At 40.7% G+C, this 18,603-nt stretch overlaps 1 protein-coding gene across 1 annotated transcript; it reads right to left on the bottom strand.

Moving 5' to 3' along the window:
* Positions 1-497: 497 nt before the first annotated feature.
* On the bottom strand, positions 498-18,389 carry rps6kal (ribosomal protein S6 kinase a, like). Its single transcript, XM_023959341.2, has 22 exons — positions 17,953-18,389; positions 15,976-16,035; positions 15,794-15,910; positions 15,641-15,722; positions 15,480-15,560; positions 14,295-14,374; positions 13,601-13,707; positions 13,277-13,314; positions 12,753-12,895; positions 12,604-12,674; positions 12,437-12,525; positions 12,205-12,269; positions 11,747-11,849; positions 11,478-11,602; positions 9,846-9,968; positions 8,225-8,314; positions 7,989-8,147; positions 7,286-7,447; positions 7,112-7,188; positions 5,368-5,485; positions 4,201-4,341; positions 498-1,696 (listed from the first exon to the last, which is right to left on the bottom strand). The coding sequence occupies exons 1-22, from the start codon at positions 17,977-17,979 to the stop codon at positions 1,571-1,573; spliced, it is 2,184 nt and encodes a 727-aa protein (XP_023815109.1). The 5' UTR covers positions 17,980-18,389; the 3' UTR covers positions 498-1,570.
* Positions 18,390-18,603: the final 214 nt, after the last annotated feature.

Genomic DNA, 18,603 nt, shown 5'->3' with positions numbered 1-18,603 from the left:
TGTGGCCCTGCGATAGCCTGGCGATCTGTCCAGGGTGTCCCCAGCCTTCACCTGTGAGTGGTTGGGATAGGCTCCAGCAGCCTCGTGACTCCAAAAGTAACAAACGGAACAGAAGATGAATGAATGAATGACATAAACTCTTAGGGTCATTGTTTTTCTCGCCCTACTCTATTTTTTGAACAAATCTGGAAGGATGCAGTCATTTTAGCTTGTTCAAATTAAACTCAACGGAAAAGAGATCAACGTTCGGTCCATTACTAAATGGGCCTCTGTTAGATAACTGCATACTGAGGGGAAAAAATGGCAGTTTTTCCTTCTTAAAAATAAAAAAAGAGGTCTGTCATTATAGTCATCCATTCATATAATCTCACATAATTTTGTGGAGTATTCATTTCTACAATGGTGCAGCAAATGGGTATTTGGTCAATAATAAGAGCCCACCTCAATACTTTGTAAAGTAACTTTGGTTGGAGGTGACAGAGGTCAAAGGCCACAGCTTGTGCATGTCAATAATGATCTTTAATGTCAATATATACAGAACTTGAAAGAAAAATAGAATTTTAAAAATCAAATGAAATAAATACAATATTATACAGTTTCAACAATGTCTTTTTTTTGAAGAGATATCCATGGAAATATATCTTGTAATTCAGCATCTCTGGTTTGACCGTGTGTCCAGCTCCCAGAGAATCCCTACTGCTGCCCCACATGCTGTTCATCTTCATAGCTATCCACACATACATTTATTTCTTTTTTTTTGTAAACACAGTCTAAAAAAACCATTAGCCCATGTTCTAACTCTTTAGGTCTTGGCATGAGCATTCATCCTTCTGCAGCTTGTGTGATTCTTTTTTTTTTCCACGAAGTTTCACCAAACATGTGAGTTGAATGGGGGAAAGAATGTGAATGGAGAGGAAATGGGTTCTGATCAAACATGCATGACGGTTCCCAAAGTGCTGGTTAATGATTCTGATCCTGAGAAATCGCTTTAATCTGCAACAAAACAGAAATTGAGTCTTTTTTTTATATATTTATCTGAAACTCTCCTCGGTCGATACATTTATGCTGGCACTGTAGAACAGCCACAATCCTAAAAAAAAAATAAGTTAAAAAGATATAGATGAAATCAACTGAGCGGGAGGAGGGTGAAGATGAAGAGCAGTGGGGGAATGGGACACAGTTTAATAAAGCAGCTTCAAATCAGCCAATCACAGTGAAGGAGAACATCAGCTGGTGTGTTTCTTCCAACAAACCCAGGAAGAAAGAATGAAAGGCGAAGAGGGCGAGTGCATATGAAAGCTCTGGAAATAAATACAAGTAAATACAACTTCCCAGCAGTAACAGATATGTGAGTTTCCCGCTTCTTCTTAACCGCTTCCCGTCTGCCTGTTCTGACGTCTGAGAGTGTGTCAGGGGGGGGCGCGCTGATGGTAGATTCAAATAAATACTCTGGGAAAGCAGACAGTAGTTTGAACTGGCCGAGACTTGGGGGTTGAGCGTGCATGCGCGTCCGTTGGCGTTTTCCGAGTCTTTAGGTACGAGGCCAAAACTGAGGGAGAGCGACGAGCGTCTACATGTCTGTTGAGGTGAGCTTCTTCATGCTGCGTCTCTGGGCTAAACTGGACGCTGCCACGGGTTCCAACACCGGCTGACTCGTCTTCTGACTCAACGCTGAGTAAGTCGCAGCCATGGCTCCCTGATAAAACCAAAAAAAGAAAAACAATGTCACCTTATTTCCACCTCTTCTTTTGATCGTTTGTATGCAGGTCTATAAACTGTAACAGAAAGAAACCGTTCTCATAACTCTGTTCTTTTTTTTTTCTATACTTGTACTATACCCATCCAATAGTTGAGTAAACAGGAGCTTAGGGCCCCTTGTATTGGATGTCAGATGTTACGGTTTGGGGTTTGTAGCTTTGGACACACAAGGTGTATATTTGTATAAACCCCTTCTGTATTTGAAGCTAAACTTTTATTTTTATTATACTTGTGTGCGTTTCTTTTTGGATAAGATGGAAGACAAGAGTGAGAGTGGGATATTAGATGGGGGACAAAAAAAAAAGGTGTAAAGTAGTTGACGGTCGATAAAGAAATCCATAGAGGAAAGATTACAAACAAAAAGAGGCAACAACTTTTTGTGTAGTTCTTTGTGTGCTGATGAAAGTGAGGATGTTCCACACACAGGCATCTGTTGGGGCTCCTGTTTCATGAATAGGAAAGAAGTTTTTTTTTTTTTCAGGAAAGTTTTTGCCCGACCCGTCCTACATTTGAAAATTAACTGAGTTGTGCACATTTTGACCCTAAATGTTTAATTCAACTGTTTCCATTCAAGTTCCTCTGAACGCAAACTCTTGTCTATCTTGGAACGTTTTTAACTGAAGCCCTGAGTATTCAGACTGATGAATGGGAAGTAAACTAAAGGACATTAATAATCTTCCCTCATTGATCGCGGGAGTTATGTCCTAAAAAATAACTTTCAACAGGGGAAACCCGCAAAATAAGATTATCGATGTTTTAAGGCTGTTAAATCCCTCACTACACACTTTATATACTTTCCTCAGACACACTAACCTTTCTTTTTATCATTTCCTCTCTCATTTAAACTCTCAAAGTTTAAACATTTGCAGAGAAATAAGTCCAGAATAATAAAATGAAACCAAGGATCTGCAAGTGATGAAAGATTTATGCAGTTTTGGCAAATTGAAGGCATCAAGACAAGGTCTACAACCAATCAGGATGCAAAAGAAAAAACAAAAGGTGAACCGCGATATAGTAAAGAAAATTGCAAACAAGAAAATCTCCAGCCAAACAATCGTGATGACGAGAGTTGCCTATATTACCTAGATTTTTTCATTTTATGGGTCACTAATCATCGGAAGCGGTACAAACTATAGAGGGTTTCATTTTTAGGAGTGGGTGTGAAATGAACCACAAAAAAAGGATGAAGTTCTTCAGCAATATTCACGAAATTGAACCTCATTCTGTGGACATATTTGGGTTTTTTTATTTGCAAAAAAAAAGCTTCAGAATAAACACATTCAGATGTGTAAACATACACATTCACACACACATCTTGACATTTCTCACTTATTCATCACATATTTGAAACCAAGATACTTTTGTTTGATCGGGTTCAGTTTTTTTTGTTGTTGGAGTTTGAAAAATGGTTCAAACTAATTAAAAAATAAAGTAGATACAAAAAACAAAACAAAAGAAAAAACAAAGGAGAGTGAAGTTAAAGCGCAAAAACCAAGATATCTCTTCATAGCGAATAAAACAGAGTCTATATTGTGGGATGTTATGGTCTTCAATGGAATCTGACACCACGTTAGCAATCTGTTTGTGTAGAAATATGACCTTTCTGGTATTAATTATCATCCTATTTATTTTTTATGAATAAACTTTTTTTCATTTTTGTTTTTTTTGAAAAGAAAAAAAAATGTCTGAAACTACTAGTTGAAATCCATGAAACAGTTCATTTTTTGGTCCTTACTGATCCTCAAAGTCTCATTTTTAAATGCTGGATGAGTTTCAGCCTCAGTGTCTACTGTTGCATTTTTGAGTCTTATGAGATGTGAAGCCGATTTTTACTGTTTCAAAAGTTGAACAATAATTAAAGATGAAATAAAACAAGTTTTTTCTGTGATCCTGGAGAAGACACAACTCTCAGCACCACAAAGACAAATACATAATGAATGACACTGATTGGTCAAAAAGGTAAACAACCAAGCAGAGAAGCAACCAATTCATCCAAGTTTTCACACGTCACCCCGTTTTTAATCCAGCTGGACTCCCCATCCGCTACAGAGTGCATTTTAAAATCCTGGTTTTAACATACACAGCTCCTACTAACCGAGCACCAGTCTATATAAAAGAGCTTTTGCAGCCCAGCAGGTCCCTGAGATCATGTGACCAGGGTCTGCTGATGGTGTAGAGAACCCGGTTAAAGACTAAAGGTGACAGAGCCTTTGCAGCAGTGGCTCCATCCCTCTGGAACTCCCTTCTTCTCAGCCTCAGATCTGCAGAATCTGTGTTTCCTTTTAAAAAACAGCTAAAAACCTATCTTTTTAAATTGCTTTTTCACAATTCTTTTTATATTCTGTGTTTTACTATGAAGCACTTTGTGATTTGTATCTTGATAGGTGCTATACAAATGACAACGCCCCCTAAACTGACACGGTTTGGACTCTTCAGACTGACCTTGACGAGGTGCGGCGCGTCGTGGCGCGTGAGCTGGAAGTGTGGTAGTGTATTTTTGCATGTGATCCAGGAATGCTTGAGGACCTGCTCGGCCGTGTATCGCTGATGAGGGTCTACATGGAGCATATGGGACAGCAGGTCCTGATGTGTAAAATGACATACAGAGTCAGGAGAGAACAAACACAAACCTCTGAAGGACCATTACGCTGCATTCACACCGGACGCGATTCGGGCACCAAATTCGCGTCTGCTGCCTCTCCTTTTACGCAAGTCAAATTTACCGCTCGCCGCCTTGACGCCCCGAGAACACCGTCAATGTTACTCTTCATTACCACATCATGGAAACCGTGGATGATGTTGAGCGAGTTCCTATGCTTTATATGTTTTGGGGAGCTTTACAGAGGGGATCACCAGATCCTTCAGTCTCTCCCGGTGCGGGAGTGAAGTGCACCTGGGTTACAGCCCTTTTACTTCCGTCTGTATATGGTTAACCCGAGAGGGTTAGTGGTCAAACCACACCGCTGGGTCCTACTGCAGGACCCGGAGGAGCGGCATTCGATCCTCTTCCTCCATTGAGACAACTACTGTTGTAATATTGGGGTATATAAATAAAATTGAATTAAATTGAATTGCTACGCCGAGTTGCCAGAGATTATCCCGGTTACTGTTGGACGGAGGCGGGATACACCCTGGACAGGTCATCAGCATGTCACAGGGCCCATGGAGCTGGAGCTAGCGAACGCCACTGCCCAGGGTCTGGCCGGACCCCGGGTGCCGTTGTAGCACGCCAGATCGCTAGCTGCCTGTACAGGCTGTATCCCGCCTTCGCCCAATGGTAACCAGTTAAGAAAATGGATGTATAAACATTCTTGCATCAAGCAGCCATATTGGATTTATTTTTCTACCCTTTGATCGAGTTGGACACGTGAAAGCGTCACGTGTCCAACTCGATCAGAGTCCCTGATTGGTTGACACGTCGCGCCCGACGCTGAAATCACATCGCAGGACCTCAGTCTGTGTCTGTAAATTGATTGAACATTGAAAGTTGACGCCCCAGATGCGAGTCGTGTCCGGTGTGAATGCAGCATTAGAGCTGTCACTGCAGCATCAAAGACGAGTTCATAGTTAAGCTTCCTCTCTGCAGGGGTTCAGGGTTACTTTCTGCACCTTGGAGGAGTCTGAAACAGTGTCCCAGTTGCCGCCCGTTAAGGAGAACTTTCCAGAACCTATCCGGAGAAGAATCTCCTCCGGTGTGTCGTTTGGCCCGTTAGCAAAAGGTGTGTACCTGAAAATCAGAGGGGATACAAATATTTAGGGATAATTTTAAGCTTTACGTGAATAAAAAAAAGCTCTACATTGCTTACAATAAGAAAAAGAAAACAAGGTTTTTCCAGTCACCAGTATTCTCTGGTGGATTCATGATTTCTATTAAGAGAATCCCAAGTATTAGACAACCAACATATATATATATATATATATATATATACATATATATAGAAAATACCTGAAAAAAATCTTTTATAGAAAGCTTCAATTCTCTGCAATAGAAACTTTTGTTAAGAAAAAGAGTCCAATTTAAGATTATTTCTTAATTGTTTCACTTTTCCTGCTGAAATCCCATAAAAACTAACCGATTGGTTTTTTAAATATTACAATCTAATAATAATAACAAAAACATGGATGTCAAATTATATCAACATTTTGATAATTTTGCGTTTTGTGTAGAAATACCAAATGTCAAAAAATGATGAATACAGGCAGGGTGCAATAAACTGTTATCATTTGATATCTGCAGGGTTTCAGATTTACAATCTATCATTTATTATTATTGTTTTAATAAACAAAAAAATTATGATGCTCTCCAAGTTTTTAAAATAATATATAAAATCCAGAATTAGAAATAAAAATAAAATGTTAAATATATAAAGTCTACAATATCCATCCAATGTTGTTAATAATATATTGTACTAGAGACCATTGAGTTATGTTGAATAAAAACATATAAATAGACTCATATAAACGTACATGTGTAATTCGTTTAAATAAATTTTGGACTTTAAAGTTTGCTTCCGATGAAAATCATGTATTTTGAGTTTTTGATGTGTACGTGTGGCTTTTTTCTGATGAGAGAGAACAAATGTTAAAAAAAAAAACGTTTTATTTTAGCCATTTTGGCATTTCTGACTATTTCTCCTTTTAAATTGTTGTCAATCAAACTGCGGCAAAGACGCTCAGTAGCGCATGCACGTTGCACATCTGCCCCGTCCAGCGTGCACAAGCTCAGGTACGAGAGAAGAGCAGATGGCACATTGCTGCGTTGACCGCACATATTTTAAGTGCGTCCAAAGCTGGATTGTGTTGTTGGCTGCATGGAGTTAAAATTAAACCTAAAGTAAAAATTCCCAATTGAGTTCCTCGCATCTGTGTTCTCGCTCTGAGTTTGAAGGCTTGCTGTCCCGCATTAACCAGAGAAGGTAAAAATAAAAACAAGAATAAAATCATGGGACCTTTTATTAAAATAAATAATTAAATGTAGGTCACAGAGGGACCAAATCTTGAACATGGTAGGTTTTTTTAGTTATTTTTTGTTTAGTAGGTTGGGAGCTTTGGTAAAATAACTGCCAAGATTTTATCCCAAAATATCAAAGTCATTTAATTTGAATAATAAATTAAAGATTACATTTTAATTTTCAAGTCAACACAGTATGACTACACAACTTCTATTTATTAGCCAGATTTTAGAGTTTATATTTCAACAGGACATAGCAGAGACTTTTAACAAGGAAATTCTTTTTTTTTCTTTAAAAAGAAAACAGAAAAAAAAGTTTCATAGCCTCAAATAAATAAAAAGTTATTTAACTTGGCACTAAAAGTGCCTTAATTTTCCCAGCAGCCCCTGATGAACTCGTACCCGGCCAGCATGGTATACAGCAGAACACCAAGACTCCAGATGTCACAGGCTGCATCATATCCTTGCCGCATTAGTACCTTCACACACAGAAACACAAGGTTAGGAGCCAATTAACCACTATCTTTATCCTTTTACATAATTTACTTTTTAGTGCGTTAAAAAGATGAGTCTCACCTCTGGTGCCACAAAGTTGGCAGTGTAACAGGGGGTGAGCAGGAGGCCGTTGCCTCCACGAAGCTGCTTAGCAAAGCCAAAGTCACAGATCCTGATGGAGTCTGGATTTCCAGAGTCGTCCATGTACAAAATGTTGCTGGGCTTCAGGTCTCGATGCACCACCTGCAGAAACGGAGGAGGAAAGAAAGTCTGAGTCACATCCACCTATATAAGGAGTTGACTGCAGGTTTTGGGGTTGTCTGGGCCACATTTAAGGGGAGAGAAGGTGTGTCTTGCTGTTCCTTTGAGGCTCATACAACCTCCTAAAGGGACACACTGAAAATGGAACGTACCATTGCCGCACAAGTGGTTAATGGATTGTAAAGATATCGTAAGTTGGACGCACTTATGGCGTACAGGCAAGGCTGACGTCCAGTGTTCTTAGACCACATTTTAGCCAGTCATCAGTAAGGTGCGTGTACAGGTCCCTTACTGAGCATGTGCGAATGTCATGCGCCTAGGGTGTGCCTGTAGGACGGTGATGTTAGGTTTTCTGGACATTAAGTCACGCTACGGCGACAGGTCGTAGCATGACTGTAGGGCTGTACAAGTGTGCTAATTTTTCGCCCTCAGACAGCCGTGTGCACCCTTGAGGGCAGTTGTGCCTAACGCCTAAGGGGGTCTTCCTCCCCTACATGTGTCTCTGCGCCACCCGTGTCCTCACCCCTTGGCAGTGGAGGTAGTCAACAGTCTTGGTGATGGTGTACAGCACAGCGCTGGCCTCTCGTTCAGAGAAGAACTTCTGCCTGAGGATTCGATCCAGCAGCTCCCCTCCCTTCATCAGTTCAGTTACCAGGTACACGTACCGGCCCTCGTCATACACCTAAAACACGCACAGCATTACACACTTTTCTACACTCTACAAAAACCTGGAGAATATTTGAAAAAATCCCAACGGACATCTTTCAGGGTAATGATGTTGGGATGCTGCCCGTATCGCATCAGGATTTCGATCTCCTCCGAGGGGTCCCTCTTACTTTTGTCGATAATCTGAACAAAAAGAAAGCGAACAAAAGTAGTTAATAGAAGCAGCTGAGAGAATGTTTCTAGTCTGAGCCTACGCTGCCCTCTTGTGGTGCTCTGGTGTGCACATCAGCCGTCATTTCAGCATCATGCATCTGGAATCACTCCAAAGATTCTAAATTTGGATTCAACTTTTGTTGGTTTAATGGCTTAATCTAAATCTTTAGCTTTTCAAAATAAAATGCACACACACACTTTTTTTTTAAACCCTTGTGCTATCTTGTGGGGTCAAAATGACCCCACTTTTACATTGACGTGTTTTCCCTACCATGACAAAGGTGGATAAAGGTGAAGAGGATTTTAAGTAATCCATGGAAACCAGTGAAGATCACAAATCATTGAAGGAAAAAGGTTCAGCACACTGTTTTGTGGGGTTTAGATCAGTGGTCCCCAACCTTTTTGACGCCAGTGACCGGTATGACATCACAAAAATTGTCACGGACTGGTCATTCGAATTTAGGCAGGTGATTTTAGTAGCAATACTACGAAGAAGGAAGAGATGTGACAACACGAAACCCGAGCTTTTATTTTGACACGCACAACATTGTACATCGCACAGGTGTCATCCTCCTCTTCTCTTCCCACACTCATGGTGCAAAAAAGAAGCACTGTCTATTAAATGTAACTTTCTCTTTTTGGAAGTCTAAGGCTCCTCTTTTGTCTCCAGGCTGAGCGTTTTCCCCTTGGCAAAGAAACTTTACAAAGACGTTCATTTTTTATTTTTTTGCTAACTCCTGGGTTTTATTTTAGCGGTAACCTATCACGTGACCGAGCAGAGCGCCTTGACGGCCTTGGCCGTCAAGAGTGACATAGACGGATGTAACAGAGAATCGGGCAATTTTTCAAAATAAAACATCTTTTAGATTCCGAAATTAATAAAATGGAAGTATTCATTCATTCATCTTCTTAACCGTTTATTCCCTTTCGGGGTCACGGGGTTGCCGGAGCCTATCCCGGCCACTTGGGCGTAGGCAAGGGATGCCCTGGACTGGTCGCCAGTCTGTCGCAGGGTAGAATATCCTCAATCACACATCCATTCACTCTCACACTCACACCTATGGACAATTTAGAGTTGCCAATCAACCTATGTAGCATGTTTTTGGACGGTGGGACGAAGCCGGAGATCCCGGAAAAAACCCACGCATGCACAGGGAGAACATGCAAACTCCACACAGAAAAGTCCCCCATTGATGTTGTGTTTTTTCATGTCCCCCAGCCGGTACTTGAACCGGGGGCCTTCTTGCTGTGAGGCAAGAGCGCTAACCACTGCGCCACCGTGCAGCCCAAAATGGAAGTAATGTAGGGTAAATAACTTACATTACCTACTACTTAAAATGGAAGTAATGTAAGTTATTTATTCTTTCTGTGCGGCCCGGTACCAAATGACCCGCGGGCGGGGGGTTGGGGACCGCTGGTCTAGATGACCCCACTCAAGAGCTAAATAAACAAGTGAAGTTTAAAGGGCATGAAAATGTTGGTTAAGGATCCCCATCATCACCTTCACAGCATATTCCATGGCAGAAACTTGATGTACGCAGCGTTTGCAGATGGAGTAGGAGCCGACCCCGATGTCCTCCTGCAGCTCGTACAGATCAGAGAACTTGGCTGAGCCTCCGTGCATCTGGAGAGGACAGGAGCTATTAGGTGTCACGATGGATTATGAAACATTTAACGATTAAACCAGTTACAGTAAAGCACCTGCGGCTGTCTGTCCTTCAGAAACCATCCCAGACTAGATTTTTTAGACCATACTTCATGATCACATTCACTAGAAAAGCCATTTGCTCCCTTTTTGAAAACTAGTTGTCTTTGTACATTTTGTTCGACATGAAATTTTGTAGATCGTCAAATAAATGTCATGACCTGATCAAATAGAATCCAAAAATGGATTAAATTTGACGTTTTATGATTTTGGCTCCAAACCGCCAGAACAAACTCATTAAAAGAAATTGCTCTTCAACCCAAAAAGTGTTTGTGCCTCAATCTTTGGTGATCAATCTTATTTGAAAACATCTAAATTTAGTCAAACTGAAGCGATTTTGAAGATGAATTGAAAGTTTAAACTCCTTACATTCCTTTGACCTTAAAATAACAAATAAATTGAAAAGATTCTTAGATATAAAGTAAGACATCTCTAAACACGGAGCAGCCCAGACCATCATTTCACTGCCTCTATGCTTGACTATTAAGTAAAGAAAAACAAAATTATACAGCATGTGATTTTTTTTCCACTGATGAAAAATGTGAAAATCCTAAAAAAACACATTTTTATATCAATTTTGATGTTAAAATATCTTTTAAAATGCCTTTTTTTAAGATTTAAATCATTAAAGTGCTAAAAAAAAAAGTCAAAAATATTTCACAAAATATTTGGAAGGTACAGCTGTATTTGTATCGATCCATACACAACACAAACCATTTTAGGTCAATTCAACAGTTGTGTGTCTATGTGAAATTATATTCTACGGTCTCCACAGTATCTTCTAGGTTTGAAATGAGATTCAGTTCTTGGATTGGTTTTGGGGATTGTAATCTGTTTAAAGTTACACTTTAAAGGAAATGCATCACCGTACACAGTCCTCCGATCGTCTTTTGAGCAGTTTTAAAAGTGTTTCCAATGGTCTTTTAGTTATGATTATGCCCTTTTCAGCCAAAATCAAAAAATCTGTGCCATTTTCTAGGACAGAGTTTAGCAGAGTAGTTCATTAGAAATGTTTAAGTTGTGGATGGGAATGTTGGCCTGGAGCAACTCCGCCCCACTTCCCCTCTCCATTCCTGAGCGCTTGGAGCAGGGAGCTTGTGGCCCACTCAGCGTAATCTCTACATCACTATTAATCTGCTTTTTTTTTTTTGTCTACTACACCTTATTCACAACTATTTAAATAAGGAAATACGTAGAACCGCCATTTTGACTTTCATTTTCTTCATATATGTTAAAAACACCATTTTCATTGGAGTGGGTCTTTAGAGATTGATTCTACAAATCAAAAATCCCCATTTTAAAAATGCAGGAAATGTGATTTTATTTTGACCTGGAGGATGTTTCTGGAGAACTCGTGTGACAATGAAAGCTTACTTGGTCAAACACTTGAAAAAAGCAAAAACACGAGCGTGTTTGAAGCACATTAACCTGGACTATGGGCAGAATGCTGAGCATCGGCGAGCTCTTGCTTTCATCCATCGGGGCCGGGGCTACAAAACTGAAGCCCTTAAAAAGCTGGTGGGCGTTTGCACTGGGCGGGATCCCTGGGGAGTCTTAACAAGCAAAACAATTCATCACATGAACAGCAATAAAAAACAAACACCTGATAGATTCAGGAGCTGCATTTCTGTGCATCCGTTTCCATTGGTGTGGGAGGGTCAGCTGTTTGTGAGCAGAACATGTGTGTGTGGGTGTACCTTTAGGCGTTTTAGCAGTGAACTCTGGGTCGAAGCAGAACGTGTCATCTGGTTTGCCTGCTGCGGGCTTGAATGGGGGCTGAAGCTCTCTCCTGTACAGCTTCTACAGGCAGAGACACAAACATGTTAAAAATAAAGCATACGCTGCGGTGCGCATGTGAACATGCGTGAGAGGGAGAAGCGCCAAGCCCTGTCCAAGATTAACCCCCCTTCAATCCCCTCCACGGCAGAGTCCAGCCAATAGCATCCTGCTGGCTCTTAAACACTCACACAGGGCTATTAGTGCACGCACAGCGAGAACTGGACCGCTGCCCAGACTCCCACACACACCAACATGGTTGCTGCGGCCAGGACTGGTGGCCACGAGTCATCAAGCCAAACGTTTGTGAGGTGTGAAACCTCAACAGAAGCTGGGGAGTTGGATGTGAGAAGTGGGATCGAGAAGTGCGCCCGCTTACATTCCAGTCGATGGTGGAGAAGAAAGCGTGCCGTTTGATCTCCTCCACCCCGTCAGAGCCGGCGCCTGAAGACACAAAATCACTGGGGTTCAGTTAACCTGCCGTGTTTTCTTTGATTGTTTTCAGAGGATCGACACCTTCCTGCTCCCGGCGGCCGGCTGCTTATCGCTTGCGTGGATGCCAGCGTGCTGGCATGCTTTTTACTGAGAGGTAAACGACTCATTTTCCTTACCGAGTCTATTCGCGGGGTTACGTTTAAACAGCATTCTTAGCAAACTCTGGGCCTCCAAGCTCAGAAACTGGGGCATTCCCAACTTAGCTCTGAGGAGAAAACAATAAAGAAGCAGGTCAGCATGAGCCAAAAACCAAAACAACAGGCACAACAGTCATCAAACTCACTTCAGAATCATGTTCATGGTCTCATTGCGGTCTTTCCCTTGGAACGGTAACGTCCCTGTTAGCATCTCGAACTGCAAACGCGTGGAGAAGGAAATGAATAAAACACGCAAATATATTCGAATATGTTTAAACTTGTGTTGGTTATGTACCATAAGTACTCCCAGAGACCACCAGTCTGCACTCTGGGTGTGTCCTCTCCTGTTGACCACCTCAGGGGCCATATACTCCACCGTACCACAGAAGGAATAAGCCTTCTTATCCGCATCTACTGACTCTTTACTCAAGCCAAAATCTGCAAGAAATAAATATATAAAGCGCTAATATTTTAAATATATATATATATATATATTGATTAAAGGCTTAATCTACAAAAAAAAAAAACATTTAATTGAACAGAAAAAGCGAGTGGGAAAAACATTATTATGACATTTGTTTTAACCTTAGAGACCTCAGGAGTCATTTTCCTTCAAGCTTTTAAAGTTAATTGGATTTTTTTTGTTGTTGTTCATTTTGGGGAGCAGACTAGACTAGAAAAAGCCTTTTTTTTTTTTTTACTATACATGGTTTGATAAAGTTCAGAGGCGGCATATAACAGTGGCCAAAAAAGAAAAGAAATAAAATAGTAAAACAGCTGCCAAATGGGTTATGGTTTTCCACCTCCATAAATTCTTACCTGTTAATTTTATATGTCCAGCTTCATCTAGTAAGATACTGAAAGACAAAACGTTTTAATAGAAACTTAAACAAAATAGATCTTTTTTTCTGCATAAAACACTTATCTTTATATTTTAAAAGTATATAATACTCTAAAAAGTTCACGTGGCCTCAGCCTTTATGAAACATTTGATCTTAAATATGAGAAATTGGAATTATAATTGGTTTAATTTAAAATACTTTAGTTATCACCAAAGAAAAATCAGATTACATTTTTTTAAGTGTATTAATACATGTACAATATATCTTCTTTATGATGTAGGGTATGGCTTGTGGTCCATACTTCTCTGGCTTGAGATCTCTGTAAACTATGCCCAGACTGTGCAGATGGTCGAGGGCCAGGGCCAGCTCTGCAAGGTAGAATTTCACATCTTCTTCTGTAAACATAACCTATTAAGAACTGGACAAATTTACTCTCTGAACTCTGAAAAGAAATTCAGAAGCAAAGAGAAGAAGAAAAAAAAAACACTCCAGTATTGAGCTTCAGCTGCCACAAAGAGAGAAAACAGATTATTGTCACAACATCAACATTGCAGAACGGTTACAAGATGCTGATTTCAAAAACTACAAGCAGCTTTGCCTCTAATGCAAGCTTTTTATGTGTTATCTAAAGAATCATCACACACAGCAAACACTTCTCTGAACCTGCACATGACACGTTTTAGAAGCAAAATGAAGATTTTCAAGAAAGTATCTCGTGTGCTAAGGTTTAAATCAGAGGCAAACAGAATGATGACGGCTCCTTTAACGACAAATAAATGGCTTCATCCTCAGTTTGTCCTGTTGCCCTAAAAACGCACCTCCTAAATGACTTAATGCTGTTTTTAAAAAGCTTAGCTATCACAGCAAATGAGAATAATCATCTTTATCAAATAAAGACAAACACATTTCCTTCACATTATGAACAAAATATTAGCAAAATAACTAGAAGTAAATAAAAGTCAAATGGGGTCTACAGCAGATGAATGGCAGCTTACCTCTTTGGATAAGCGAGTGAATACATCCCCTCCCCTGAGAAAGTCCAGTATTAAATACAGCTTCCCTTCTGTCTGAAAGGCTGGCGAATAGGAGAAAGAAATGCTTTTATGTTTTTTCATTGGAGTCCCATTCAGCCTTACACAGCTTAAAAACTGACAGTTGTGTCTTTCTGTTTCTGTGGTTTCAATTTTTATTCAAGCTTTCTAAAAAAAAAAAAAAAACAAGTAAAGGTATTTTTATGTTGTTGTTTTTTTAAATTCTGCAATTGTGGTTGATGTGGATGAGTATGTCTGCGTATTAAGCCTTTGATAAACAAATGTAACTATTTTTAACTCAGAGGTTTGCATTTTTGCTTCAGGTTCAAGTGCGCCCTCCCATTGATAAGCATGAATGTAGTGTGTTCTTATAGGAATGAACAAAAACATCAGCAGATTTAACTGCCGACTGAATTCTTCATTTAGATGTTGCTACAGCCTCCTTTGTTGGACAGAAAGTTCAGAGCCTTGAAAGCTTTTCAGAATAAAAACACTCGAGTAAAAGGTAAAAACCTTGAGGGTTTGTGGAATTACTCTTACATTGAAATCTTCATTCATAGTACTAATATGCTAAAGCTTATTGCTCTATCTTTGGCAGTTTTGGCATGCATATGGTCAGATGGTTCAGTTCTTTAAAAGACCCACTCCAGTCATCTTTTGATCTATTGTTAAAGCATTCCCAGTGGTCGTTTGCATTTTGATCATCCAGTTTTTAGGAAAACTTTTTTTTTTAAACCTGTCGTTTTCTACAGCATCGTTTCTGCAGAGCGGCAGGAGTTCATTCGAAATTTCACTTTGAGTTGTGGGCGGAACCGTTGGTACGGAGCAACCCTTACCCCCTTTCTCCCCTCCTTGCTGAGAGCTCTCTGTTTACATGCTCACCAGCTAGCTTTTTTTTCGAACAGTATTTTTTTCGTCTGCTACTGATTCACAATGATTTGAGTAAAGAATAATTCAGAGAGGCAGCTTTAGGCTTAATTTTTTTAATATGTCCTTTGTCAGAAAAATGCCTCCAAAACACGTTAAAAATATCAAAAAACACCATTTTCATCAAGGCAGGTCTTTGAAAATCTTTTTTTTTCATTTTGTACACATCTCCAATGCCTGTAAAATACTCTGTAAGATGGCATATATTGTAGTGTCTCTTACCGTAGTGCAATTTCACTATGAAGGGATGATTAACTTCCACTAAAATGTCTCTCTCCATCTTGGTGCGAACTCTGTCCCTGACTGAAGAGAAGATGCAGGGAGGGACAGTGAGTCAGAAACTCGACGCTGTGGACGGAACATGCTGGGAGACTCGGTTTTACCTTTCAAAGATGCTTTTTTTAATACTTTCATTGCATATAATTGAGATGCATCCGGACCGACGAGTTTCCTGACAAGAAATACCTGCGAGAAACAGACGGGGAATTTAGACGAGCGTAAAAATGTGATGGAAACTTGCAAGCAGATAACCTCACCTTGCCGAAAGAGCCCTGACCGAGGACTTTGAGCAACTCAAACTGAGACGGATCAGCTTTCTCGCAGCCCTCTTTCACATGGTGCGTGATAGGAATCTCCTTATACGTCCCCTCGTCCTACACAAACATCAGTGTGAGAGGTTTGCGGGAACGAGGAGCTCCTGGAGTGCAGCTGTACTTACACAGTTTGAGAAAGACTCTCCCTCTTCCATGGGCTCATCCATGATCTGATGTCCATTGACCTGCAGCCAGATTAACAAGGTTTTAATGAAAAGACGTCAACGGCAAACTACTTCACCAGGCGTAGTCCTAGTTGCTTCTCATCGAACAGGACGAAGAGCACAGCCGCTGCACGCCCACATGTATGATGGCAGGGTTTGAAAAAAAAAAAAAAAACGATGAGTCACGAGCAAAAAGCTGCACTTTCACAGTTCTTACTCGAGTTCTGTTTGTTGTCAAACCCTATACTTTCATATTGACCAGCTCTCAACCTGCACATCACCTCATAATCAGTGTTCTAAACACAAAAAAGATGTGTAAATGTCTGCATTCATCCCCAAAGACAAAACAAGATCTGTTTTTTTGTGGAGATTCATCCGATTTAAGACAGATTACCATTTTTTAAATTAAATGAATCCCCTTTTTGTTTTTGTTTTTAATCAAGTAGAGCCATTTAAAAGTTGGATGTCAGCACTGGGACACAAATCCTATTACAAAAACCCCCAAAGTGAAACAATCAGACGTTTAACTTTTCAGCGTAACGCTGCCTGCATTACGTCTTCGCTTCAGTGTGTTTTTGTGTGCTGAATTTGACCAAGACTCCAAAGAGGGAGGATGAGTCATAGCACTACGCAAACCCACTCAGTGGGTGGAGCCACCCATGCACTCACATCCACAGCCCAGAAACCAAATAAACCACTTTTTCAGTCTATCTCTTACTCCTACAGAACAACAACCAGCATCCTATTCGTGTTAGGTTCACATTTCAGAGCCCAGACACTGGAAACAAAACCTTCATCCTTCTGGGAAATCTAGCATCCAGGCTGGTTGGAGCATAGACTGCATCAGGCCCAGTTCTTGTGTCAATTTTCGCACATAAATTTACACTCCCACCTTTGCTGTGGCTGAGCCCGGCTTGTCACAGAGAGCAGCCTGCACTAGCAGCACCGGCCTTTTTGAAAAAGCAGGTCTCAAATTCACAGACACTGATGGAGATCAGAGATATGACCGATCATTAAACATATCCAGAGTTTAGTAGAAACCAAAGAAATGACAGGTTAAAAGCAATTCCCTGCTCAAACCAATAAGCTGCATCAACTCTTGAATGAAATTGGAAAGGCAGGCTGTTATCTAAAAACCTATGCACAGAATCCAGAAACTTTTACTTAGTTATGAGGAGATAAATTTACAGCTAAAAATTACCCTTCTGCGTGGGAAACTTCTCAAACCTGTCAGCCTTTTGACAGGAATTTACTCTGCACAAAACAACTAAACCTACACGTTTATTCTTCAGTGTGTAGCTCAAATTAAAGCTCTAAATACAATTAATCGGCTGCAACGTGTATTTAATTACACTAAGTGTTCTAGTTATAACCTTGTTTATAAACGCTTAACTCACCACTCAATCTCAAAGGCAATGCCTCGTTTGTCTATAGTAATTACATTTAAACTACAAGGTGTGTTATCAATGTCCTATGATGTTGAAATAATTCATACTTTTGGAACAATGACATAAAAAAAAATAAACTTCTCTCCAAGTTTCGAGTCGGCATTCTGTCTGCTAGCAGCAAGCTAGCACATGCTAAAGATGCACGCGCTAAGCTAACTACTAACTCTTTGTAAAGGCATTAAATAACAACAAAAGAAAGCAAAAGTGCTCATGTCACTGGACGAAATCTCCCAATTATGTAGGAGAAACGGACCAGGGAGCTCAAACAGATTGCTAAGTGACTAGTAATCCCTGACAGTGGAACAAAAATAAACATCTAACGAGATGTTAGCATTATTTAGCATTTTTAGCATGCATCACGGCTACAGGTCGTGACGCAAATTTCATGCTGTACCCAGTTTCACAGGGCACAACTTCACCGGGACAACACGAAGCAAACACACCGCTAACCATAAATAAAAAGGCAGAAAAGACGCCTTTATCCACTTACCTCGCTGCTAACGCTGTTAACCTCCATCTTGTGCCAGGATTCCTAAGTCTAAGGCATCGTAATCCACCTAGACCCCCTCTCCACGTTGCATGTTTGTTTGTTTTTTCCCCCTCGTCCGTGAAAGTCGGGCTGATAACACTTCGATGGTGGGATGCTGGCTGCGTGGCTGTGGACCAATCTCGGGATGGGGATCCGAGGGAGGGGAGTCCGCTGTTGTTGTTGTTGGCCGGACCACACACACGGCACGCTCGCAGAGAGAAACGCCGCTACACTGCAATAGATGCGAATATGGCGGCTCCTGTGGTACCTGACTGTCAGTGAATGAGTTTATTGACGTATTTATGACGCAATTCAGTAAAGGATTTCCCCCCCGTTCAAACCAAAGCAACAGATCTGGAGATGGAGGCGTGGGAGGAGTAGATGTGGTGGTCGTGAGTGTTTGTGGAGGTGGACACAGGAACGGAGTTCGTCCTGAGCGACCAACCCGCATCCGGTGGACGATGGCGAGTTTAGTTGCAACCGGAGCAGACCCTACAATTGTTGCAGGCAAAACGTGTTGACGCAACCTAGGCTAAAGTTGTCGTGTCCCGGATCAAAGCTTAAGATCTGCAGGGCGCGATTTTGAGTGTTTTTAAAGCCTTTGAACCATAA

Source organism: Oryzias latipes, chromosome 10, assembly GCF_053564925.1.
Source record: "Oryzias latipes strain Hd-rR chromosome 10, Olatipes_Hd-rR_3.1".
Taxonomy (NCBI): domain Eukaryota; kingdom Metazoa; phylum Chordata; class Actinopteri; order Beloniformes; family Adrianichthyidae; genus Oryzias; species Oryzias latipes.
This window is presented reverse-complemented; position numbering and strand designations above follow the sequence as displayed.